The following is a 27,618-nucleotide window of genomic DNA, read 5'->3' on the forward strand; positions in this document are numbered from 1 at the left end:
AAGCTGAGTAAATCTGTGCACTCGGGGCCAGATTCGCAAGGTACTTGGGCATTGCTCTACTGCACTCAGCATTGCAACACCTCACTCCTAGGGGAATTCTGAGTGCCAAATTAGGTGCCCAGCCTCCCCACACAATGTGTGGGGAGCGTTAGTGCTGAAGATAGGAATTCTCAAGAGCCAGCAAGCTGAATGGGGAGCTGCGCCTAAATCCCATTGACCTGGGCCTGGGGCACCTGGCCAACAGTCCCGTGACAGGCACTTCTCTCTGGTGGGGATTCTCAGCCACAAACCCTTTCCTGGAGTTCGGCGCCACGGCCAGCTCAGCCCTTGCCAGTGATAAACCAGGGACCAAGACCCTGCAGTAGACAACAGCCTAGTGAGTAGGGCTCTCCCCTGGGATATAGGAAACCCAGGCTCACATCCTGGTTCTGTCTGATTTGGAGCAGGGACTGGAATCCTGGTCTGCCACATCCCAGGGGAGTGCCCTAAGCGCAGGATCATGGGGTATCCTGGGTTGGGGGTCTCTCTAGCTCCCTTGTTGGAGCTGTTCCACTTTGTAGAAATAATTAAATCTCCAGCCCAGCAGGTAGGGTGTCCATGTGGCAGACCTGGGTTCAAGTCTTTGCTCCAGAGCGGGGATTCAAGCCTGGGTCTCTCACATCCCAGATGAGTGCCCGGGCCATGCCTCTGACTGTCTTTTTGGACAGGTTCTTTGTTGCTCTGTCACCTCTCCATGGCCAACAGCTGGCCCTCCTGCTGCGGTGTCTGACAGGTATCAGGTCCGAGGTGTGTTCAGAGCACAACCTGGGTTTTGCTGAGGCTCCCCCATGTAGCTTGAAAATCTAGCCTTGGGGCAGCCGGGTTTTGGCTTCTACTAGGGCTCTGATAAGCTCTGATAAGCTGTGGGGAGGTGCCAAGAGGGCACGCGCAGCATTCAGGATCCAAGATATTACTGTCGCCCAGAGAAAGAGGATGCTTCACGCAGTGCTTTTAGCACATAAATTTACTCTTCGTAAGTGCTACTTAGCAGTGCAGAGCACTGCAGGGCGGGCGTGCGCCTTGCCAGCAAAATAGCTACATCCCTTTCCCTGCGGCAGAGGGACCTTCTACACTGGGGGCCTGCAGGGAGAGGGAAAGGGGGAGGCAGGACTATGCTAATAGCAGCAGCGTGCAGGATGCATCTCAGTTAGCAGGACAGATTAGATTCCCCTCCAATTAACGGTTTTTCACTGTTACATCATCTCTTTGTCCTTCCCCTGTAATTGCTGATTCCCGGCTTTTCCCTTTTCAGCAGGAGGGGAGGCAGCTTTAAAAAATGACCGCGTGCCCCTGAGCTAAGAGGGAATGATGGCATTCCACAGCGCCCAACCTGAAAATCTACCAATGCAGGAAGAGGGATTTTTTTCTTCCCTGCAATAATTGCCTTGCTTCCAGCGAAGCCAGTGTGTGTCTCGCTCTGAAATACAAACCCAGCTCTGATTCAGCCTGTGTGCTTTCTGAATGCATTACTCAGTAAGCAACCCAGCATGCCACTTCCCTGTGGACCAGTGCACTTATTATTTCTCCTAATGTGCAACCTTATCAGAGCTGCGAGCTATACACTGCCGTGGTCTTTGTGCCCTTTTCTCTCTGGCTCAAGCAGGTTCAACTCTTGATCTGATTCTTGTCAAATCGAAGCTTCTGTTCAGCGCAGCCAGAGAAAAATACAGCAAGGGACTCTGCTTGGACTCCCTAGTAGGGACGTATTAATAACACTGATGCATGGCCAATTAGGAGAAGGAGCCAGGTCCAGCCCTTGTGTCTCTGGCTCTAGTGATTTATCGACAGTAATTACTGAGGCACTTAATGGCTAGTTTGGATGGGAATTAATTCTGGGCTGGATAAATAATGCATTAAGGTTTATTTAGCCAAATGCAAGGCATCGCTCTTGAGCCCGTACTGGGAGTGCAGGGAAGTGGATCTTCAGCGCAGAGCAGGCTGGGGAGAGGCTGCTACCGGCAGGACAGGCTGTGCCGTGATGAGTTGCAACAGGGTGAGGAGGCTGGGAAGGAGGATGACAGCATGCTGAAGGCTGCGAGAAAGGTGACGCTGGAACCAGGAATATGTTGAGTCCCAAGATAAGGCAGGCCAGGAGAGGTGAGTACAGGATCTCTTCTATATCTTGGGATTTGCTCTCTGGAAAATACACCCAAGTGTGTGTGTGCATGTGGGGGCGGGGGGGAGAGTGTTGCTCTAAATCAGCACAAGAAGGAAACTTTTTATTACTCTTCATGGTGACACATCCATTGACTCTGAATTTTGCCCTGTAAGATGGCTCATATTCTGAACGCTGTTGCACTTTAATTACTGTAGCATCCTCAATAACGTGCATCATTTTTTCAAGATACTTTGCAAAGCAAGGCTGAAGCTAGACAAATTCAAACTGGAAATAAGGTGTAAATTTTTAACAGTGAGAGTAATTAACCCTTGGAACAATTTACCAAGGGTGCTGGTGGACTCTCCATCACTGGCAATTTCAAAATCAAAAAAAAGATCTGCTCTAGGAATTATTGTGGGGAAGTTCTCTGGCCTGTGTTATACAAGGGGTCAGACTAGATGATCACACATGGTCCCTTCTGGCCTTGGAACCTATGAATCTTTGAAAGCAATGTCAGCTGAGTTGCTTAGTGTGCCATCCCACAATTATGCTCCGTTGACAATTTAAACTACATTAAACTAGCTGAATAAGTTAGTTATTCTTGCAACTGCACTTAGTCAAATGAGTTATTTCTTTTCTGCCTGCAACTTATGAGCAGGGGAGTTGGTCTTTTGATCACTAGCGTTGTGTGCCGTTTCAGCTCAGAATTAGAGCTGCATCCCTTGTACATAACTTCTAATCTGTCCGGAGTCTAAGAAAGGGTACGTGTAGTTAGGTGTGCATATTTCATTACACTGTTTCTCTGGAACCTTTCTAGTGCAGAACATGCCATGGAATCTTTACACTTAATAAGATCAGACAGACAATTGTGGTACAGTAGCCTCGCCCAAAGCATCCTGAAGAAGTAGTTGTTAGCAAGTATCTTAGCACCTTATCCCTCCAGCTCAGCAGGCAGAAAGGGGAAAGTCACTCAGTGATTGTTGCTGAAGAAGACAAAGGAGGGAAAACTTGTCCTGTTTCTGAAACAGCTCAGAGTGCAGAAGCTCAGATTTGCAAACTAGACAAGCACGGGAGAACAGGCAGCGTGTTACAGAACTGTTGTCCTCTGGCCATAGCTTGTGTCTACGCTCCCTCCCTTATGACGGATATCTTCTAGCAGAGGGGAGGCATTGTGTGATCTCGTGCTGCAGTAGCAGCTCTGAGCTTGACATCACATTTGCAGATTGTGCTGAGCATCCTTGCCATTCACAGCCTCATGGCAATCTCAGAGGCATCAGAAATAGAGACTAGATCAGTATCGTTTAGACTTGAAGCAGCGTGCAGTCAGGAAGTGTGGAAGAAAGCCTAAGATTTAGAGGCTCTGTCTACACTTCAAACGCTACAGTGGCACAGCTGTAGTGCTTCAGTGTAAACATTCACTACAGCGATGGGCTGGGGGGAGGTTATCCCTTTGCTATAGTTAATCCACCTCCCCAGGAGGCAGTAGCTAGGTCGATGGAAGACTTCTTCCATTGATCTAGCACTGTCTACACTGGGCGACAGGTCTGCATAGCTACGTCTCACAGGGATGTGGACGTAAGTTTTCAGGATAGATCAGCCCAGAGCTTTCTTCAGGCACACCGGCTTTGTAAAATAGGAAATTGCCAGCTGTGTACAAAGAAAGGATAACATTGTAATGGTTTAATAGTTACCTGCAGTAATTCAGAGAGGAGCGCTTCTAGGTGAATGATACTGGGCTCATACAGTAAAATACATGTAGCACAGTACAGTATACATACAGTCCTTAAAACACCCAAAGTCCATTGAACAACACAGAGTTCCTTAAAATAAAGAGCCTGTCTGCAATTTGGAGCTCTGGGAATACATGTGTACCATCCCTGCCATAGTAAATACATATGCATTTGATTTTTCGTTAGACAATTTTTTTTTGTATGCATTGGGAGATGTTTGCATTCCAATCAGTGCTGCCTATCTACCAGGGTACATGGTCCCCATTACTGTAGTATCTGAGCACCTCACACTCCTTACTGTATTTATCCTCACATCACTTCCCCACCCCTGTGAGACAGGGCACTGCTATGATCTCTCCTTTACTTCTAGGGAGGCTAAGTGACTTGCCCAAGGTCATACAGGAAGTCTGTGGCAGAGCAGGGAAGGGACCGCCCCCACACATGCCCCAGTTTGAGGCTAGCACGTAACCTTTCTTTCAGCTCATCTTGAAGATAAGTTATATTAGCACTCTAACAGGAGTGTAGTTAGGGGTGAGTATTGCACACGATCCCTACATGTGATAGATGCAGGGATTATGCTGTAGTTCTATGGCTCGGGGGCCCTGGAATTGGTGAACTGTAAGCTACCTTGGCTCTGTTAGTATTTGTTTTTCATAGTAAGAGCTGTGCTCTGATAGGGTTCTTCTTTTAAGTCAACTGCAGACTTCTGAAAGGGGCTGGCTTGCTGGCTCTGGAAACGAAGGGTCCTCTGTCTATCCACAGAGCTGGGACAGTGCGCGCATGCAGGAGGGCAGTCTTCCCACACACGCAGTTCCTCCTCAGTGTACTGCTACCCTTGGCCAAATGGCCTGCTTGCAGGAGGGCCCAGTCTTGCAAGGTGCCAAAGTGCCCTCTGCTCCTTCTGACCTACCCAGGAGTGAAAAAGCTGAGCACCTCCCAAGAGGTGATGAACCCCTTGTAGCATTGGGCCAAGAGGGAAATGGTAGGTCAGTCCCTTTGGCCTCTCTGGAGATTGCTAACAAGGGTCCATGCGGTATCGGTGGTGTAACAGCCATCAAGATCTATGATCCAGCAAAGGGCTGCCAGGATCTCCTACTAGCAGGGTGGGACAACAGGAGCTAGAACCCTGCAGCCAGCTGCTGAGTAAGCTCTGCTGACTCGCAGTGGCAGGTGCAGTGTTAGCTTCACCAGGACCTAGGAAGAATGATGGGTGTAACATCTGGCTAGAGAAAACTAGAAGAGACAGGGCAGGCTTGCAGGAAGCACTGGGAACAGCCAGGCCTAAGGACAAAGCATAGATGGGGCTTATATTCCGTTGCCACTGGAGTCAGTAATACAGCCAAACCCTGGGAAGGGGGGTAAACTTGACTTTAATGCAGCAAGTGTAGGCATTATTGGGAATGGCACCTGTTCACAGGGTGGATTTTGTCTCATGGACCCCTGTTGACTAGACATGGGCTAGCCCGTACCCAACATATTTCATAGCTCACCCAGGAGCCAGCAGACAGACCCTAAATCTAACATAGTTCAATGCTGTAGAACACATTCCCATGAAGACTGCTGTTGATTTGCCCAGCAGATTTTTAACACGTGCTCTGGGCATTATCCGGCCTCAGACTGTATCGATACACTTTAAAGGGGGAGGTCCAGATCTGCTTAAAACAAAAGGCCTATTGATGTTGGACCCAATCCTGACATATACTTAGCTGGGGAGACCGCCTACTGAAATCTGCTTCCTTCTCTTGGCTTCCCCTCCTGACTTCTCGCACAGTTCCCTCGGTGTTGATGCAAGAGCCTTCTCTGTATCTCCTTGCTGTCCGAATCGGCCTTCTTGCACCTCTAAGCTTCAGCAGCTCTCCACATGTTTTCAAATCTCCTTTGAAAGCCTATTCTAACCCCACGCTTATGACTGGGTCTCCCACTGCTAGGGTTGTTAAGCTTTAAATTAACTCTGTAATCTTATTACTTAGTCTAGAATATTTCAAGATACAGTTTGAGTTCGGGGTGGTCCGAACTCCGGGGGTGTGGGGGGGGGGGTAAGAAGAGAGAGAGGGGTTCCAAATTTGGACCTGGATCTGGCATCTTGAGTCCAGTTCTTGTTTTCTGTGAAAGATGGTACAGGCAACAAAAGCTACATCGTATTGCTAGAGTGTATTGCCAAAGTTATGTGGTCATTGTGAAACTGTTCTAGAGCGGCTCACCACTGTGAGTGCCAACTTCAGGGCAGACTGTCGCAAACCAAGGCACAAACCCCAAACTGGTTTATAAGTAGATTTCAAGAGTGAACTCCTAAAGCACTATAACAGCCTTACCATGGAGTCGCAGACAGTCTCCTTGGGCACTTCATCTATCTTGCCAGCCAGGCGAGCCTGCCTTTGTGGTAGATGGTCCCTTACATCAAAAATCACAATATTCAGGTTATTCCCAGTCCCAAAGGACCGGTCACTTACCCCAGGTCAAGTGCACCCTATATCTCTTACCAAAGACAACACTTGTAGCCAGTCCTGTAATAAACTAACTAAAGATTTATTAAGAAACTAACTAAGAAAAAGACAAGAGTTATTTACAAGGTTAAAGCAGGTGAACATACACACACAAATGAGTTAGTCTTAAGTTCCAAAAGTTGATAGTAGCTGCAATATATGCAAGTTCTATATGTCCCTTAGGGCTAACCCAAGCCGAGCAGCTTGGGGATCCCTTGCTTATGCTTAGAAATTTTACCCTCTCCAAATTCTAAGCAGCAATGTGATAAAGTATCTTCTCATCAGGCATTTTTATTCCCTTCCCCCAGAGTTCAAGCAGATGGAACAAGCATGGTACCCATCGCTTCTACATGGGCATGTGTGTGGGGGGGAGGATCAACAAAGTCTTTGTCCTTTGATCTTTCACAATGGCTCATTTGGTTTCAATGGGCCTTCTTGTCTGCAGGACCAGTACTTTACATGTAATTAATGCCTCTTTCCTGTTTGGGGAGTTACTCAGTGACAGAGACTTACAATGCCAAACCCTCAATATAACTTTAAACCATGGGCTACAGATGTGATCAGTGAGATCAATGCATGCAGCATCCTAGAAGCATTTCATCAAGTCTAAACACATTCTTATCAACTTAACATCTGTTTTAACAATGCCAACACACAGGTTAGCCAGACTGGTTTCCAGTTCTGCATTTGTCAGCATTCAGTGAGGCCTAGGGGCCTTGGCATGAGCTGGCACCTGGTCTGCCAGCATCACAGTCATTACCATTACACCCACTAAATCAAGTCCATACAGCTGGATGCACGTTATCTTTTCATAAGACCCAGTATGGCCTTATGCGAGGAGTAAAACCTTATAGATTGAAAACCATAACAGGCATAAAGGAAAAGCCTTCATATTGGCTAGGCCTGAGTGGGTTTTGTATTATTTTTCCCGATCTGCAGTGTTTTACTACAGTAATCGGAGAGTCCTGGGTTCTAAAATAAGGGTCTTCAGGGGGAAAATGCCTCCTATGTCCACATTCTCTCCCTTTCCTTGCAGCGCTGGGGTATGGGAAGTACGGCTTTTCAGCCTGGAGACAGGGCTTTTTCAATACAGGAGATAATGATGGCAGATCTCAGGCAAAATCCTTCAGTGCTAAGGAAGGTACCTGGCCCTGCTCATCACTGGGTCACTTTTTAAGATGTGAAAAAGCCCAGCAGCATGTTTGCTCACTGGTCAGAGCAGTTGTGAGCAGGTTACCTCTTTAGATGGGGGGAGAGCAGACCTTCCTGGTGGAGAAAGGAGGCAGGTAGGAGACTCCCAGCGTGGACAATACTTCTCCCATCAAATGTGGGTGTTGGAGCCCTGAACTCCCTGTCAGAACCAGGCTGAGGGCACAGGAAACTGGAGCTAAGGGTCTGAGCCAGAGTCAGGAACCAGCCCTAGGAGTCAGAGCTGGAATCAGGACCAGGAGCAGGGCTGAGGTGGGACCAGCACAAGGTCATGCTAGAACAATCACAGCTGCAATGATCTCCTGCAGCTGCCAAACTTGAAAGCAGGCCTGTGGCTCCCCTCAGCCATCAGGCAGACTGGCCAATCCTACTGCAACTCAGCTGAGCAGTTTGATCTACCTGGAGGGCTAGCCCTCAAGCCCAAATAAAGGGCCCCAATCCTGACATTCCTCAGTCAGGCACCAACACCTCCTGCTGCACCCTTCCAGTGCAGTGTCCTGCCTGAGGAGCTCTTGTTTATCCCACCAGCCAGCAAAGAGGAGAGCCAGGCTCCTGATACTTTTAGCAGTGGGGGCACTCTTCCTCTCATCACTGCTGGCCATCCATAACCAACCTGCTGGACCAATGGCCAGTCACAAGTCTCTGTGAGCTCACAGTTGCATCTCCAGTTTGTGGGCTGCTGTCTCAGCTCAGGTCTGTGTGAAGTTGCTGACTCAGCTTACTGGGTGGATATAAAGGGCTAGCGGCTAGGGTGCTACTGGGTCACATTGCCTAGCTTGGGGAGACAGCACTGGAGTCCTCAGGCCCTTCCTACCAGGTCCCAAAGTAAGTGCGTCAGTCAGAGCTTCCCTCAGCCTCATTTGAGTGAGAAGGAAGCCACAAGACTGCGTATCCGGCCTGGTCCACAGAGGAGCCCAGCAAGCACAGTTTTCTTCAGAATGGTTCAAACAGAACCCGGGGAGAGCGCAGTGTCTAACACCCATCCTCCACCAACACAGCAGCCCTGGGGAGCAGCAGGGTAAGTGCCTTTGCTCCTCCTCAGCATCTCCGCTCTGCTCCCTCTTCCAGGAAACCTCTAACCCTGCTCCCCCACCCCACCCCACCCCACCCAGGGAGGAGAGGTTGTTTCTTCTCCAGTTGGGGCTTCTTCCTTCCCTTTCCCTCCAGGGCTTATGGCTTCTCTGTTCAGTAGCTCCCCCTACCATTGGCCCAATGAACCACAGCAGCTAGCACTGCCCCTAGAGTGACCACCTTTGTTGGATGGAAATAAGGGAAAACCACATGAAAGGTAAGGGACAAAGCTTTGTTTTAAGGGGCATTTTAGGGAAATGCCATTTCTTGTAGCACAGCAGGCATTTTTCTCACATGTGTACATTTCTGCTGCCCTCAAGCATACAGTGCAGTCATCATAAGCTTCAATGTCACCCTAAGGGATGGGCCAGTAAAACATGGGACAGGTGGTCACCCTAACGACCCTCCATGCCTGACACTTGCTCAGTCATTACAGGGGAAAGACCCCATGTGACAGGATGGACTAGGTATGGAGGCCCCCTGCTGGAGACCTTGTTGCCCTGCTACACCCTACCCCAGAAGAGGGCAGTAGAGAGGTCTAAGATCAGTTCTTCCCTAGAACTGGAGGAGAGTGTTTGAGGGCACAACAGGACCTTAGACAGAGCAGTGCTGGCAGAGGCCAACGGGATCTCGAAGGCACTCCAGGATGGTTGCTGGGACTCCCTCAGGACAAGGCTCTGAGGTGAGGGTGAAGAATGTCCTGGAGCCTGGGAAGTGGCCTAGGGAATTGGAGCCACAGTGTGGCTTATGTAAAGGGACATAATACAGCTGCTATCTATAGGGTCTCTGGGCTGGGTCCCCCCAGTAGAGACACCCCAGTAGGGGAACTGAACTGTAGTGGCCCCGCTGAATAGCTGGGGCAAAGAAGGCCCTGAGAGTGCAAAGACATTGCCTCCAGGGAGACAGCCCTGGGGCACTGCTCTGTACTGAAGCAGGGACAACTCAAGAGAGATGTGACAGAGGGCCCTGAGAGAGGCCCCTGTTGGACTTGTATCCCGGAAGGTGTTTGCCTTGTTATTTATTTCACATACAGACTGTGTGTGACTCGGCGGAGGGCTGAGTCACCAAGGACCCACCACAGGGAGAGAGCAGGCACACACACTGAGACAGGGGTGTGCTCATGAGAGGTGAGTGCATCTCATTACCAGGGCCGGCTCCAGGCTACCACTTGGCAAGCAGGTGCTTGGGGCGGCAGGTCCAGCTATTTGGCGGACGGTCCCTCACTCCCGCTCGGAGCGAAGGACCTTCCGCCGAATTGCCGCCGCAGATCGTGATCGCGGCTTTTTTTTTTTTGGGCTGCTTGGGGCGGCCAAAACCCTGGAGTCGGCCCTGCTCATTACACCCCAGTAAGGGGATTTAACCTCTTCCTGGCTCAACCCAGGACAGAGGGCATTGGCTTAGCATCTCTGACTTGCTGAGATGATGCCAAGGCACTGGCTGGATAGCTGGGGGGGTGAGTGAGCAGGGAGAAAACACAGCAGCAGGCCCCAAGGTCTGGATAACGGGAGACGCTCCCTGTACAAACTAAAATGGGGGCATAAGTAAAGAAGCCCAGCCCCACCCTGAAAGGTGGGCTAGGAGCACTGAGTTTCCCCCAGGTACCCATCCCTTTCTGTGTCTCCAGCCACCCTTCTCTGTGCTCAGGGAAGGGAAGCTGGGTTTAACCCCATCTGTACTGGGGCCCAACCAGTGACCCTATAGCCAAGCCTTTGTGAGGTGACTGGCTTGGCATCTTTGGTTCGGGCAGGTCAGTGAGAGGGGGAACTCCTCGACTGTCTGGGGCCTGGCTGTTAATGTCATGGGGGAAGTCACATTGCAGCCTCTTGGTTGAGGGGAGATGGCACAGTGTGGTGAATGTGGGGAGAAGGGAAGGGAGGTCTCTGAGAGGTGTCCCTGCCCCCCAGCTGGCCCAGTGGGAGCTTCCTAACCCCAGGGGGTGAACCCCTTTTAGCAGGGAAATGGCAGCCATAGCCCACAGATCTATGGGCTGCAGGAGAAAGTGATGTTTTATCCTACTCCTACTCCACAGTATTGGCAGGATGCCCTTTCTGCAACCGTTTATGGGTCCTTCAGCGACTCTCAACCCACTTCCTAGTGGAAAGCCAAATTGGGCACTATCCAGTGGTCCCAACCTGTGCTCTTCATAGAGGAAGTGAGTCGAAAGGGAATGTGGGACCACAAACTGCCACTCCAAGGGGAGCTGGGCTTCTGGGCATAGAACAGAGAGCTAGGAAGGGACTAAAGGAATAATTGATAGCTGGTAACAGTAGTAGGTCCTTAACTTCTAGGCCAAGCATCCCCTAGAGGCAAACGTGATGCACTCATAACGCCTTGGCTAAGTGTATTGCAGGCACCGATGCTGCTAACAGCTGCATAGAAGGGTTTGGCCGGAGCTCATCCCTCTCCGGGGCGGCAGGGAACCACACCGCCTCACTACGTCCGTCTGGTTATTTTGGGGAACTAGTCAAAACAATGGTTACTCATGCCCGGTTGGCGGGTAGTAGCGAGTCCTACTCTCTGGTCTTTGGACAGGGACAGAGCAAACCGTCAAGCCATAAGCCTGGGCTCTGGGTTAGGGCAGGCAGTAAAGAGTCTGTGGCTCAGGCCCGCAGGCAGGGCTGAGCAAACAATTAAATTCAGGGAAGCCCAGGCCCTGGATCAGGGTGGGGCAATACAAAGTTTGGGGCTCGGGCCCTTAGGCAGGGACTGAGCAAACAGTTAAGCAACAAGCCCAGGGTCAGGGCGGGGCAGTACAGAGTTTGTGGCTCAGGCAGGGGCTGAGCAAACAGTGAAGCACTAGGCCAGGCTATGGTTCCAGAGGGCCTGGGAGAGGGGGAAACTGCCACCCACACGTTGGATGGCAGGGGAGACACAGGCCCTCCCACTCCACTGCATCCCAGCCCGGGGCCCTAGCAGCAGCAGATGGCCTGCTGCTGTGTCAGTGCGGATTCTGGCTGCAACACACTGACATCAGCTCTGGGTGTGCTGCAGCCAGACTAGGGTCAGCTGCCCCCGGGCTACTTCCTACCTCCCCCTCTAGAGGTACCTGCATCTGGACGGTGTCTCCAAGGAATCAAGCAGCATAGGCTCCTCAGGGGACTCAGCGAGCGGTAGGCTTGGCAGCTCCTCAAGATAACTTGCCACAGGCAGGCTTAATAGCTTCTCTGGGGCCTGGTCAGCATCAGACCTCAGCTGGTCTGGCCAGTCCTCAGGTCAGTCGCAAACTGCAGGAGTCTCCCAACCAGAAGCGAGACCACAGGCATCTGGCTTCTCCGGCAACTGGGCCTCTAGGGAGCTCTGGGGTTGGGCTTTTGTACTTCCTGTCCTGCGCCTTGACCTCTGGGGGGCGGGCGCAAGCTCCACTGGCTCCGCCCACTTTGGCCTCCGGAGGGGCTCGTCCCTCTCCAGGGTGCCAGGGAACCACACTGCCTCGCTACAAGCTGGTATTGCAAGGATCATGGAGAGGGGATTCTGGATGCCAGGATTCCTTTCCCCACAGATTTCCCCTCCCCTCAGTGGTCACTGGCTAGCAACCCTTGCCTGCCGTCACAGCAGTATAAGCACCATCATTTTCACTGCTGTTAAGAACATAAGAATGGTCATACTGGGTCAGACCAAAGGTCCATCTAGCCCAGTATCCTGTTTTCCAACAATGACCAATGCCAGAGGGAATGAACAGGTAATCATCAAGTGATCCATTCCCTGCCGCTCATTCCCAGCTTCTGGCAAACAGAGGCTAGAGACACCATCCCTGCCCATCCTGGCTAAAAACCATTGATGGACCTTCACAACATCCTCTAGCAAAGAGTTCCACAGGTTGACTGTGTGTTGTGTGAAGAAATACTTCCTTTTGTTTGTTTTAAACCTGCTGCGTATTAATTTCATTTGGTGACCCCTAGTTCTTGTGTTATGAGAAGGAGTAAATAACACTTCCTTATTTACTTTCTCCATACCAGTCATGATTTTATAGACCTCAATCATATCCCCCATTAGTCATCTCTCTTCCAAGCTGAAAAGTCCCAGTCTTTTTTTAATCTCTCCTCATACGGAAGCCGTTCCATACCCCTAATCATTTTTGTTGCCCTTTTCTGAACCTTTTCCAATTCTAATTTTTTTTTTTTTTTTTTTTTTTTTTGAGATGGGGCAACCAGATCTGTATGCAGTATTCAGGAAGTGGGCGTACCATGGATTTATATAGAGGCAATATGATATTTTCTGTCTTCTTATCTATCCCTTTCTTAATTATTCCCAGCATTCTGTTAGCTTTTTTGACTGCCGCTGCACATTGAGTGGATGTTTTCAGAGAACTATCCACAATGACTCCAAGATCTTTCTTGAGTGGTAACAGCTGACTTACACCTCTCACACCTCCCTGCCATGTGGGCTCAGAATTAACCTGCTGAGAGTACAAACAAAAGATGCAGTTGATGCCACTTGTGCTGGTGGCTTTGGGCCATGGAGATGGACTCAGACCCTTTTCACATAGGCCATTGACCAGTTCAGTCTGTTGCAGGATGAAGATTTAGCTAGTTGCTATTTTGTGCTTCTGCAGAGCATCGAGCTAGTCAAATCTGCTGGACTTTAAATAACACGTGTTGGTCCTCTGCTTCCATATAAACATCTGCTTAATAATCCCTTTTAGGAAGAGACCTTTAGTGCTTTGTTGGTGGGATCTGGGAAAGTAACTGATAACATCTTGCTTCCTAAATGCATGTGGTAAGAATTATTTATGCTTCAGTGAGACAAGGCTGCTTTTAAATTTGATTCCCAGAACGGCACCTACATTTGCACACTCTGCAAGGGGCTAAGTGAACAGAGGAGGCGTTTGCAAGGCAGAACTGATGTTAGATTAAAATCACTCACCCTTTAGAGGAGAGGTTGGTGTTGTGATCTGTCACTGACTGAAGTCTTGAACAGAGCTGACTGGCTGTTGTCATTTAATGAAAAATAATGATTTGTCAGAACTGAAACTCTTCATGGAAACAGGTAAATTCTGACAAATTTCCTGACACAAAGAAAGGGTAACTTTTTTTTGTTTTGACGGTGTTGGAACGTCTCCCTTTGACTTTTTTTTTAAGAAGTTTTGGGATTTTGGTTCAAAATGATTTTTTTATCTCAAAATTCAACTTAATTTATTCTAACAGTTAAAAAAAGAAAAGATCAAAATCATATGCAATGTTTCAAAATTATCTAAACAAAATATTTTGATTAACCCAAACCATTTTTTCCCCCTTTTTTTCTCCCTAAACCATTTTTTTTTCCAGTTTGTTGGCCTGCAAAAGTTTTTGAGATTTTGGCTTTGTCCCAGTTCGGGGTGGAAAAAATGTTCCAAATCTCAAATTTCTCATGGGATGTGAAAAATGATTCCTGCCTGGTTCTAGTCTTGACTGTGGCCTGTCAGCATGGGGCACTGAAAATCTTGCATCGATGCTGAGCTCCTTACTTGGGCAAAACTCCCACTGAAGTCAGTGTAGTCCTTTGACTGCTGGGATTGGGAGTAAGGACTCCTGGATTTGTCTTCCTGGCTCTGCCATCCATTTGCTCCATAGCCCTAGGCATCAGTAGCCTCCCCGCCCCCCCAACCCGCACACATGTACAGTAGGGATGATAACACACTTATCAGTGTCACAGGCTGTGCTGAGAAGGAAGGAATGTTTGTAACGTGCTTGGATGAAAGGAGCTAGGAAAGGGCAAAAGGTAAGTGATCCCAGGGCGGGGTGTCACTGCGTGCTGTGGCCTCATTAGCACTGACCCCCCACTTGGTAAGGCAACTCCCATCTCTTCATGTGCTGTAATATATATACTGCTTACTGTATTTTTCACTCCATGCATCTGATGAAGTGGGTTTTAGCCCACGAAAGCTTATGCCCAAATAAATCTGTTCGTTTCTAAGGTGCCACAAGGACTCCTCATTGTTTTTACTGTGTGCTGTGACACACCAGTCCCTTTGTGATATCTATCTGGCATGCTGTCTGTATTGCAGGCTTGGAGGCAGGTGGTGTAGGCCTAGAAGATTAGGGTTGGAAGAGACCTTAGGAGGTCATCTAGTCCAACCCCCTGCTCAAAGCAGGACTAACCCCAACTAAATCATCCCAGCCAGGGCTTTGTCAAGACAGGCCTTAAAAACCTCTAAGGATGGAGATTCCACCACCTCCCCAGGTTACCCATTCCAGTGCTTTACCACCCTCCTAGTGAAATAGGTTTTCCTAATATCCAACCTAGACGTCCCCCATTGCTCCTTGTTCTGTCTTCTGCCACCACTGAGAATAGCCTAGCTCCATCCTCTTTGGAACCCCCCTTCAGGTAGTTGAAGGCGGCTATCAAATCCCCCCTCACTCTTCTCTTCTGTAGACTAAATAACCCCAGTTCCCTCAGCCTCTCCTCATAAATCATGTGCCTCAGCCCCCTAATTATTTTCGTTGCCCTCCATTGGACTCTCTCCAATTTGTTCACATCCTTTCTGTAGTTGGGGCGGCAGGGGGGAGAACTGGATGTAATACTCCAGATGTGGCCTCATCAGTGTCTAATAGAGGGGAATAATCACTTCCCTTGATCTGCTGGCAATGCTCCTACTAATCCAATATGCCGTTGGCCTTCTTGGCAACAAGGGCACACTGCTGACTCATATCCAGCTTCTCGTCCACTGTAATCCTCAGGTCCCTTTCTGCAGAACTGCTGCTTATCCAGTCGGTTCCCAGCCTGTAGCAGTGCATGGGATTCTTCCATCCTAAGTGTAGGACTCTGCACTTGTCCTTGCTGAACCTCATCAGATTTCTTTTGGCCCAAGCCTCCAATTTGTCTAGGTCACTCTGGACCCTATCCCTACCCTCCAGTGTATCTACCTCTCCTCCCAGCTTAGTGTCATCTGCAAACTTGATGAGGGTGCAATCCATCATCCAGATCATAATGAAGATGTTGAACAAAACCAGCACCAGGACTGACCCTTGGGGCACTCCACTTGATACCAGCTGCCAACTAGACATCAAGCCATTGATCACTACCCATTGAGCCTGACAATCTAGCCGACTTTCTATCCACCTTATAGTCCATTCATCCAATCCATACTTTTTTAATGTGCTGGCAAGAATACTGTGGGAAACCGTATCAAAAGCATGCCAAGCGATGGGCTCTGGAGGCTCCAGCCCTTGGTGGAGTCCCACTAAAGACACTCATCTCCCCCAGAAATGTGTGCAAATACACAAACAAACATCAGCCTTATAAGTTACCCTAGAAAAGTGGTTCTCAACCTGTTCACCATTGTGGGCCACATATGCAGCTCTCTGTGTTATGTGGCCCATATCCACACAATATATATACTACCTGTATGGCCCTGAGGATGTCACATGGGCCACAGCTGTGTGCTGATTGGGCTGCAAGTGGTCCATGTGTTGAGAATCACTGCCCTAGAATTTCCAAAGTTTGTTGCTAATAGAGAGCCCAAAAGATGGAGACAGGGCTGCCGCTTCAGGGTCCTTGGGCTAGTCGATCCTTTTCCCAGCATCTCAGCTGTGAGACAGCTGGATCCATCGTCTGGGAATTCTTGATTCATCCGTTCCCATCTCATGCCTGGATGTCTGAGATTGCTGAGATTCTTACATCTCCGGACTATTGCTGCTCGCTTCTCTCCCCTGTACTACTGCTTGGCTCTTCTGCCTCCAACATGTTGTTCTGGCAGTTCTGCCCCTCATTCTGTGGAGGGCCCCTTTGATGTAGATCGCATCTGTAGTGGTCAACTTTTGCCACACGTTCATTGCCTTGCACTGATATCCCACCAGCCCCTGCAATATTTGCAGCCCCTGCAGCGTCTGTGCATTGCTTTGACTTTGCCTTCTCTAGTGTAACACGTGTAGTTTAAAAAAAAAAAAAACTCTACCAAAACAAGGCATTCCACTGCACAGGATTCACCCCTGGGGAGAGGCTGAGAGGCCAAACAGCAGGTGACAGATGTGTAGTCACATTTCTTAAGGCAAGTGGGAAAGGTGCTCAGATGAGTGATGATTGCGGGATAAGAACTTCTATGGAATAGAGTAGGGTGATCATGTACTTATCAACCTCACAGGGGCGTGCTGGGATGAATGAGTGTTTATGAAGTGCCTAGATAAAAGGATGTATAGGAGTGCTAGGTACTGATGTCAGCCCCCGTGTCACTGGGAGCTGTGATGCACCAGATGTAGCCCCCTTGCCTTCCACCACAGCCCACTCTATTATTTGTATTGCTGTATCGCCTCAAAGCTCCCACTATGAATGAAGACCCCGTTGCACTAGGCACTGTACAAAAATAGAACAGAAAGACAGGCCCTGCCCCCAAAACTGCGGGTTTAACAGCAAAGACAGTATTTCTTTGGGCTATTTTTCTTCATCAGCTGTTGTGCAAGCACATTATTGTCTGCAAGCCATTGTTGTCTGGCTTAGGGAAGGTGGTTGACATTGTATGAGCTGGGTGTAACCTTGTTATGGGTTGAGTTAAAACCCTATTGGGATTGATAGGTATGAACTCACCCTTCAGTTAACATAACTGAAAGCATAAGCCCCCCCAAGACAAAAGATGTCAACATGCCAAGGGCTTTGGGTGGAGTATTGTTTGGGGTAGGTGGGAGGGGAAGAGAGATCACAGAAGACAAGACCAGGGGGAAAAGCAACAAACTCAAGCAGGGACCTGCAAGCACAGGGGGTGGGAGACAGCTTTTGGGTCTAGTGTTAGTGAAAGAGGCTTGGAAGCTGGAAGAAACCGCTCCTTCCGTTCTTGGTTCCTTCTGCATTTGGATATACAGGACTTTGTACATTCCTTATAAATTAACAAGACTGCATCAAAGAAAATACAAAACTCCATCTACTTCTCCTTCCAGCTGGAACGTCCCCAGGGCTCCTAACTTTGACTAGCCACTCATAAAAAAGGGGCAACACTATTTTAAAATATGTGCACTTGGTATTTCTAGAGCCTTCTTCACACAGGAACCTCCAAGCATTGCATAAACACTAGTGACATAAGCCTTGCAAAACTCTTTCCAGGCAGGGAATTATAACTATCCTGCTATTACAAATGGAGAAACTCGGGCACCGAAGGTTAAGTGAGTTCCTGCCAAGGTCTCACAATAGGCAAAAGGCTGAACTGTAAAGGGAACCTTGTGGCTGCCTCCTGCTGTCACCATTAGATAACACTCCTTTTCACTCTCAGGGTGTGTCTACATTGCAGTCCTGGGGTGTGATGTCAGCTCGTGAAGACATACCCCTGCTAGCTTTAATCTAACTAGCTCAGGTCCAGAGCAGTGAAGCTGTGGAAGCATGGGCTGTCCAAGGCTGCCCAGAATCCTGGATAACTATTTGTGGGGCTAGTCCATGCACTGCCACAGCTTCACTGTTCTGACACCCGAGATACCTATCTTAGGTGTGTTACTAGAGCCGCAATACAGCGGCTTGCGGTGACACTTAATTCGTAGTTTCTTTTGTGGTGCTAAAAGGCTGAATGTGGAGCCGGCTAGCAGGGCCGGCTCCAGGCACCAGCGAAGGAAACAGGTGCTTGGGGTGGCCAATACAAAGGGGCGGCACTCCATCCGCTATTGGGGCGGCACGTCCGGGTCTTCGGCAGGAATTTGGTGGTGGGTCCCTCAGTCCCTCTCTTCCTCTTTGAGCTGCCGCCGAAGTGCTGCTGAACAGGAAGAGAGGGAGTGAAGGACTGGCCGCCGAACTGCCGCCAAAGAATGGAGCGGCGCGATTAAGCTGCTGCCAAAGCGCTGCCAATCGGCTCCCCACCCCCACCCCACCCCACGCCGCTTAGGGCGGCAGAAAACCTGGAGCCGGCCCTGCCGGCTAGCTACTGAATAATCCACAGTGGGCCCATTAGGAAATCCTTCTCTAAAGATGGTGCTGGCAGGAAAGGATCAACTCCCCTCTTCCCTCCGCCCTGCCCTGCCCCGTCAACCTGATAGCTGGCTCTGAACACGAACTCCCTCATCAGTACTGGGGAGGAGGGATAGCTCAGTGGTTTGAGCATTAGCCTGCTTAAACCCAGGGTTGTGAGTTTAATCCTTGAGGGGGCCATGTAGGGAACTGGGGTAAAAATCTGTGTGGGGATTGGTCCTGCTTTGAGCAGGGGGTTGGACTACATGACCTCCTGAGGTCCCTTCCAACCTTAATATTCTATGATTCATGATCTTGTAATAACCAAGGACAAAGCTGATGGAAGCTGGGCCCTGACCCATGGTATGTTGAATTCATTCATGCTCAGCACCAAAGAAAAGATGCAAAAATATTCTCAGTTATTGATTTTTTTTTCCTGTTTAAAAAAAGCAATAATGTATTGAACCTCTGTCATCTGAAGGCGAAACCCAGTAGAACCTGCTGTCTATTGGAATGGATTATCATAAATAATCCATTGTGACATAACCCAGTAGCTAGTGTCCCCCTTCCTGTAGTTGTTTAACAAATAGTATTTGCTTGCTTTTATTTATCATTTGAGTGACTAGTGTTTGATACCTGGCAGGAGCTTGCAGCACTGCCACCTGCCCTGCAGGAAATAGGGTATTACTTCATCACACTCAGCCAATGGTATCTGCATGGGTTAAAGATGGCTAGACTGAATGGTGTTTGTTCAAAATAGGGCCAGCAGCAGCAGCTTTTGCAAAACCCGATTAGCAGTTTCCCTGCGGGAGGGAGAGGAAGTCAGTTCCTGCTGAAAGGAGGGGGTCAGAATGGAGGGCAGACAGATCCCGAGGGCTGGATTATTATTATGGGGTACTGTGGTAGCTCCTGAGAGCCCCAGTTGTGGAGCAGCACGCATGGTGTTAGGTGCTGTACAATCACAAACCAAAAAGATGCTCCCTGCCCCAAAGAGCTTGTTATCTAGAACAAAAGCCAGCAGATGAACAGATACAGAGGGGGGAGTGCAAGGGAACAGTGGACAAGGGATGGGACTCTACTCCGATTCTGCCCTTACCCAGAGAAGCTGTCTGTTTCTGCTAAATGATCAGTGTCAAAATGTCTAATATTGCCTTAAATTGTCATAATTAGGTTTGAGTTAAACCCCTTACCATGAATGGGGCAGTTCACACCTCTTTAAGCTATTGCCTGGCTGAGCTGAAACATGCAACCTGTACATTTCTAGTGGCAGCATCAGTTGAGGAAGGATGGTCTAGTGGTTAGAGCACTAGCCTGGGACTCAGGGAAACCTGGGTTCAGTTCCTTGTGCTGTCCCAGACTTTCTGTGTGATCTTGAACAGTCACTTAGCCTCTCAGTGCCTCAGCTCCCCATCTGTACATAGTAATAGCCCCTCCCTACTGAAGGGTTTGTCTTCGCAGCAGAGTGAACCCCTAACTCTCCTTCCTGTCCACACACAAAACCCTCTGACCTGAGTATGAGGGGGGGCTTTTGGCCTCATGGGGCTATTGGCTAAAGCTCAGGGGCTGCTTTTGCTCCGGCTGGTAACCCGCCGACTTTGCAGTGGTGATGCAGGCTATATCATTCAGTGCTGGTAGTCCTCCAGCGCTTTCCCACAATTCTCCCCGTGCCCACAGGGACAGACAAGTTCTCCCACATATCACTGGGAAAGAATCAGAGTGGCTCAGCTCACGGCAGCAGGGCTAAGATCCTTGGGATGTGTCCCCAGATGTCCTAGCGCCACACACAGGGCAGTGAGGATGCAGTAACTTGGACTTTGCAGAGTGGCTGCTTGCCCCCGGGTGCTGATCACCCCAAGTTAACTCTGCAGAATAAAAAGCTGGGGGATTTCAAAGGAACCTAAATGAGTTAGGTGCCAAAATCTCATTGAAATTCAAGGGAAACTGGGTACATGACTTGCTTAGGTGCCTTTGAAAATCCCATCCCAAGCTCTTATTTATAAGACTAGACTGGAGCCAGTGCAGCTTTATCCCCCTGTAACTGAGAGGTGAATCAGGCTCTGTAAATTTTTTTCATTTATTGGGGAAGTCAGCAGTGGGGCCCCCAGAGCACATGTGAGATGGTAACAGAGAAACTAACATGCTGCTTCAGTAGTGACTCAGCAAATTCTTCCCTTGCTCTGGTATTCCAGGTGCCGTGAATTCCTGAACTTAATTTAAGGAGCCTCCGGATAAACATTCATTCTGTCCTGACTGTTCCATGGTGCTAGAGAGAGTAGAGCATGTCACTTGAGCAGGTGGGTTTTAGTTTCCATCTCTCTCACATTGGCTGTAGAGCGAAGGTCCTCCAGGAAAGAGTATCTGCTGGATGATTTTACTTCTTGTTGGGTCTGGATTCTCAGCGGCAATTAGGGTAATGCATTTGAAGGCTTGTACCTAATATGCAGCTAAAATGGAAGCCCCTCTCTGCATTCTGACTGGTGCTAAAGGTGGAGTTTTGCTTCCCTGGGAACCAATGTGCCTGATTTCCCCCACTGGCTTGTACCTTGTGCACTCTCATTTATATCTGTGCTAAGTGACACTATCAAACCAGCATTTGCACATCTGTTTCCCCCTCTTTCCCTGCCTTCAGTAGCATTTGTATAATATCACTATCCAGGCATCTGTGTGTCTATTTCAGATCCTTTCTCTTTTTCATTAAACTGAAAGCATTCTCTGTTTTCATAAGTGGCTTTTTTCACATTCTCACAGGCTGCCTCTTGTGTTCCATTCTTCTGGGCAAAGAGCAAACAGGTCCTTTAGATCCTTTTGTTTTTGGTGAAGAAGACACAAAACAAGGTGGAAAGGGTAAAATCTCTAGGAGAGGGCACAGTGTGTGTCTTCCTGGATCTGTAACAATCTGTGCTGAGTGAAAAATTGCTACCAATCTCTACAAACTACACTCAGTTATGTAACTAGTCTGACTAGTTGAATAACTTTTGTACACCACAATGATCTTTGCTCACTGCAGACTGGGTCCATATTTAAACAGGTGACCCTGATGTACCCCATTTCCATTCACTTCAGGCATCTAGGCCCCTCTTAGTAATTTCTTTGTGTTTATGTGTTTGTGGTCTTCCAAAATGATAAATTCTCTTAAATTTGGGGGAGTGTATCTGGGCTTCCACACTGAGTGGAGATGAAAACAGATGTTCATAACATCTCAGTGATCAAATCCTAACACAAATGCAGATGTGTAGGTTGGAATTTCCAGCTCCCTGAAATCTAATCTGAAGAAAATGCAATAGCTTATATAAAGGTTTAAGAATGTTCTATAATGTTCCTGGCTTATATTTTGTGTGAAATCTTTCCTTTAAGTCTTTCAAAAGTAGGCTACAACCAAACAGTTGAAAATATTGCTTGTTCATTGAATCATCTCCCCTTATGGCTCTCAGCTTAAACAAAGACCACCTTACAAATAATGCACTAAACCAAATACTCCAGTAATACTAGACCAGAGTGCCTGTATTGAAGGCCAGGAGATCTTAATGAAAATCAATTGTAATGAGTTTATTGATTCAAGCTAACTGCCTATGAAATTGCAGAAGACGACACTTTCAATTGATATCGCATAGCATTGATTTGATTGATTCCAATGTCCCCAATTTAAATAGGTTCCCATTGATTGCATAGAACCTATATGGGAGCAGGTGAGTGCTCTAACTGTGATGAACAAAGCCAGGGAGCTGAGGAGTGGGGCCTTCTACCGAAGGGGCTGCATCATGCCAGTTGTGGAAAGTGTGTGTGTGGTATGCACACCTGGCCTCTAGCAATGGGTGTGAGGCCCAATCAGGTGTGCTGGAAAGGGGGCGGGGGTCCAGGGACTATGGCCCCATCACTTTTTACTGGCTGTAAAGGCAAGCAATGTGGGGGAGGGCCAGAGAGGAGTGAGCAGGGGCCAAGGTCTTGGGGGGAGACACACACTTTTAGGGACTTTCCATCTCCCTGGCCCAATAACACACGTCATGTACCACAGGCCATCACATAGCAGACTGAGTGGCAGCCTTCAGTCACACCTCACTCTCGGCCTCGCTGGCTCCTCTCTGAGGGCCTAGATGCAGAAGCCTCCATATGCCAGTGCCACCTCAAGCCCCGGGGAGCCTTGTCAGGCTTTGTAGCTTTAAGGTCCCTCCTTCAGTGCTGTCACTGAGCTAACATGCTGGATAGCTGGGTCAGCTCTGGTACGGCTATGGGGCACATCTGCTTGGGTCCATGGCCCATTGCAAGCTCTGCAGATCATACAGTCGCTGTGGCTGCAGCATTTGGATTTGCATTTCAGCAGCCTCTGCATCTTGCAATTGGATTCTGATCTGTTTCCTGGAGAAGCTTAAATCCTCTCTCTCAGTTACTGCTCAGATTTTTTTTTTTGCATGTGGCCAGTTTAATTACATCGTTAATGAAAATGTGAAGAGCAAAACCTAATTAATTGGGGCTACTTAAGGAACTTACTGTATTTAGTACTCCAGAGCATGTTAAAGTATTTGCTGAGTCGGCCTGAGGACACAGTCTTACTACTTCAGTTACCTTCTCTCTCATGCTCTGGTGGTGACTTCTCTAGACAGGCAAACACAACACCATTAAGAACACTATTGGATTGATCGATGACATATTGGATTGATCATCCAGTCAGAGATTTTAAATACTGCTGCTCCAAAGAAAGGTGACAACTCCCCCTAATCAATTGTGCAGTGATGTCCACACAGGAAAGTTTTCCTTGCTAACATATATGGCAATCACTTTATTCTCTAAAGCATGAGATGTTATTCCCACTACTTTAGGTGTGGAGCCCCAATACGTTGTTAGCTCATTTTAAAATTCTCACCTAAACAGATTTGCTAACTTACAGATGAGGCTGTTAACCACATGAACCATTACACACATTGCTAGTACCCCCTCAAACATCAGACACCGAGGGCTTCATTTAAAATTCCCCTGGTGTAGACAGAGCTAGGTTGATGGAAGAATGCTTCTGTCAACCTAGCTACTATTGTTCAGGAAGGTGGTGCTTCTACACTTGGTGGTGCTTAAACCCCCTTCCGTCCCTGGAGGTGCATCTACATTACGGGTTTATGCCAGCATAGGTACAGCACCATAGCTATGCCCGTAGAGTCCCTGTAGTGTAGATAAAGTCTAAGGAAATTGAAAACAAAGGTAATATGAACAGTTGACACCTACATCCAAGTCACATACATATGATGGTTAACAGAACAGTCCTCCCAAGAGCCCAAACACCGTTAACTCTGCCCTGCAGCAAGTCAGTTATTGAACTAATAACAAAAGGGGAGGGTAAAAAAGGGAAGATCAGAGCACTCAGCACAAAATTGAGATGCTGAGAACAAAATTAATCAAGTAGCCAAAGGACATGAGGAGAAGAAATTCTTGAATTGCCTCTACACCAATGCTAGGAGCCTGCATAACAAACATGGGAAAGTTTGAATTGCTCATTTATGAGCTTAAATTTGATCCAGTTGGTATTACTGAAACCAGGTAGGATGATTCCCATGGCTGGAATGTTAAAGTTAACGGTTAAAAACCTATTTAGGAAGGATCAAGTGGGCAAAGGGGAAGTTCTAGAAGACTGGCACAATACCAACTTTTTTCTAATATTTAAAAAGGGTTAAAGCTCTATTAGTCTGACATCAATCCTGGCCAAGATAATGGAGTGGCTGATATGGAACTCAATTAATAAAGAGTTCAAGGAGGATAATATAATTAATGCCAACCAATCAACATGGGTCTATGGATGAGATTACAGGGTTGGTTGATAAAGAGACTAGTGTTGATGTAATAGACTTGCATAAGACATTTGGCTTGGTACAGCATGATATTTTGATTAAAAAAACTAGAACAATATAAAAGTAACATGGCACACGTTAAAAGCTGACTAACTGTTAGGTCTCAACATGTGATTGTAAATGGGGAATCCTCATGGAATGAGTGTGTTTCTAGTGGGGTCTCGCAGGGATCAGTTCTTGACGTTACACTATTTAACATTTTTATTTATGAATTGGAAGAAAAGATAAAATCATCACTGATAAAGTTTGCAGATGACACAAAAATTGGGGCAGTGGTAAAGAGGATGGGTCACTGATACAGAGCGATTGGGATTGCTTGGTAAGCTGGGCTCAAGCAAACAATATGCATTTTATTATGGCTAAATGTATACATCTAGGCACAAAGAATGTCAGCCATATTTACACAATGCGGGATTCTATCCTGGGAAACAGAGACGCATGAGTCATGGTGGATGATCAGCTGAACATGAGCTCCCAGTGTGATGATGTGGCCAAAAGAGCTAATGCCCTTCTGGGACATAAACAGTGGAATCTCAAGTAGGAGGAAAGCGGTTATTTTACCTCTGAATTTGGCAATTGTGTGACTGCTGCGGGAATGCTGTGTGCAGTTCTAGTGTCGATAAATTGGAGAGAGGTCAAAGAAGAGCCACGAGAATGATTAAAGGACTAGAAAACTTTGCCTAATAGTGATAGACTCAAGGAGCTCAATCTATTTAGCTCAACAAAGAGAAGGCGAAGGGGTGCCTTGATACCAGTCTTTATGTATCTTCATGGGGAACAAATATTTAATGGTGGGCTCTTCAATCTAGCAGAGAAAGGTGTAATATGACTCAGTGGCTGGAAGTTCGAGCTAGACAAATTCAGACTGAAAATAAGGTGTACATTTATAACAGTGTGAGTAACTAACCCTTGGAACAACTTACCAAATGTTGTGGTTCTCCATCACTGATCATTTTAAAATCAAGATTGGATGTTTTTGTAAAAGCTCTGCTCTAGGAATTTTGGGAGAAGTTCTCTGGCCTGTGTTAAACAGAAGATCAGACTAGATGATCACACTGGTTCCTTCTGGCCTTGGAATCTATGAAACACAATGGAGGCAACTCATGGTCCAGTGAAAGTCCCCTTCATGCTGTCATAGCTGGCACAAAGAGGACGAAAAGCAGCTGTCAGAAAAAGCTGCTGGGTGTTTAGCACTTCTGAAAACCAGGTCATTTATTTGGGTACCTAAATATGGATGTAGGAGATTTTTAGGCTAATTGTCCTAGGCTTATTGTTTAGGCTAATTGTCCCAGGAAGTACAAAACCTTGGCCTCTTGCTGTTTTAGAAAGCAGCTTTTAATTCTGGGGTGGAAGTGGGGTCCAAGATCAAACAGTTCCCCTGGAGTTTTAAACTGCAAATGTCAGTTTTGTCCTTGATGAAATGTGTGTCCCTAGTAAAGCCAAAGCGTTTAGTTCAACCAGCTGAATTCTTCAGAGACATTTTGCAAAGTTGACATAATTCAGTGTGAACTAACTCTTGCCCATCGTACACATGTGCGGGGCAATCTGGTTCATCCATTTCATAAACATTAAAAAATAAAGAAGGGGAAAAAATTAGTATTTCTTTTGTAATTTATCTTTTGTAAATATCCACCAGAGGGAGCTAGAGGGCACTATGATGGCCAGCAGGGCATGGTAAGAGGATGGGGTAGTTAATGTATACAGGGGAACTAGTGGTGGTTAAGGATTCCTTGAAAGGTTACACGTTCACCTCCCATCCTTTATGAAGCCCAGAAATTAATATAAATCTGGTGAGATGGGCAGCCCATCCTCCTCCAGCTACGTCTGAGGCTGGGATTTTGTGGCTATTTGAAGTGGATTCTGTCTGAAAGGAGCTTTCATCCTTTCTGGATATGTGAAAAGAATAAAAATCAGCGAGGATAGTGGAGCTCACCTTGCAAACCGCTCTGGAAACAATCTCCCATGGTGTTTTCCTGGAAGGCTTTTGCTATGTACTAGACACTTCAAGGGATAATGAGACCACAGGGTCTTCCCCTTGCAAAACTGGGGACTGAGCAGAATGCAAAATGGCCACCTGCTGGGCCAATGTACACGAGATGAGCAGGTTCCTGAGCTAGTGGAAAAGCTCCCTATTGCTACATGAGTAAGGGATGCTGTCAATCACAGAGCTTTCTAGTAAAGGATAATGAGGCAACCCCTCAGCTAATGACCCTGTAGGGCAGAGACCCAACAGCAGTTCTGCCATGAAAGCCTGCTAAAAGTGCTGTCGTTCTATACCTCCAATGATAAGCTACAGGCAGTGGGCTGGCTACTGGGTGGAGGCAGTGACCGGCTTTACCATGGAGAACAACATGTTCATTAACAGTGCATTACACTGAGGAACTGCATGAAAAAAATAGAGAAGTCCAGGACCTGCTGGGGTGAAGTTCGGAGCCCTTCCTGCCCAATCGCCCGCTAGCCACACAGAAGAAGGTGCTGTGCAGCTTGCAGGGCCATGTACAAAGTGGCCAACAAAATTCTGGCCACCTCCACTTCCTCTTTTCTCTGGAGGTGGCGTCCAGGCAGTCCCACACCATGTGGCATCATGGTAGAGGCGCAGCAAGCAGCCCAGAGAGCCACAAGTGATTACAGCAGAGGCAGATGCTCTACTTCGAACAATTGAGACATGGCAAGAGTAGCCGGCATTGATTCTGTATCACTGTATCACTTAAGCATTGATACAGTCTCAATGCTAAGTGCCTCCCCACTCCAGAGTGACCGTGATCTTCTGAGATCCAGTGCGGTACATCAGTCAAATAAGGCAGAGGGGATGTCAGAAGTCACCTCATGGCATCTTTGCTCTGTTCTCACGGCCAAGGACACAGTCTGTGGCTGATTAACTGCCACGTTCAGTAGCCAGTAAGATCACACACAGATTTCTCTGCTGAAATAGCCTCTAGTGGTTTCCTGTCAGAGCACCTATGCATCTGGGAACGTGAAGAAAAGCACAGTTGTCTATCAGAACACTTCTTCTCCCGACTGGCCGGCCACCATTTTATGTGCACCCTGGCCACCTCTAGAAATTTGTGTGACAGCACAGCTCGCCCTTTAGAGGACAAGGCTGGTTGGGTATATGGTAACTGTACAGGAAGCACCTAAAACTGCATGGCCTCTGGTATTTGCAGTCTGTAGTTGTGCCGGTCCCAGGATATCAGAGAGACTAGGTGGGTGAGGTAGTATCTTTTATTGGACCAGCTTCTGTTGGTGAGAGAGACAAGCTTTCGAGCCACCATGGACGGTGCGTGACTTCTGCCTTTGAGGTGGCTGTGTCTGAGCACCAG

The 27,618-nt window shown here is 47.9% G+C and overlaps 1 protein-coding gene across 1 annotated transcript in view; it reads left to right on the plus strand.

Annotated features, from left to right (window-relative positions):
• Positions 1 to 2,064: 2,064 nt before the first annotated feature.
• The window catches only part of ARHGAP22 (Rho GTPase activating protein 22), a 246,096-nt gene continuing 220,542 nt past the window's right edge, over positions 2,065 to 27,618 (plus strand). Inside the window, exon 1 of the mRNA XM_024210355.1 lies at positions 2,065 to 2,136. Within this exon, the coding sequence (XP_024066123.1) occupies positions 2,103 to 2,136 (34 nt within the window). The 5' untranslated portion in view covers positions 2,065 to 2,102. The remainder of the gene's footprint in view (positions 2,137 to 27,618) is intronic.

This window comes from Terrapene carolina, unplaced genomic scaffold, assembly GCF_002925995.2.
Source record: "Terrapene carolina triunguis isolate 2854851 unplaced genomic scaffold, T_m_triunguis-2.0 Scaffold402, whole genome shotgun sequence".
NCBI classification, from domain to species: domain Eukaryota; kingdom Metazoa; phylum Chordata; order Testudines; family Emydidae; genus Terrapene; species Terrapene triunguis.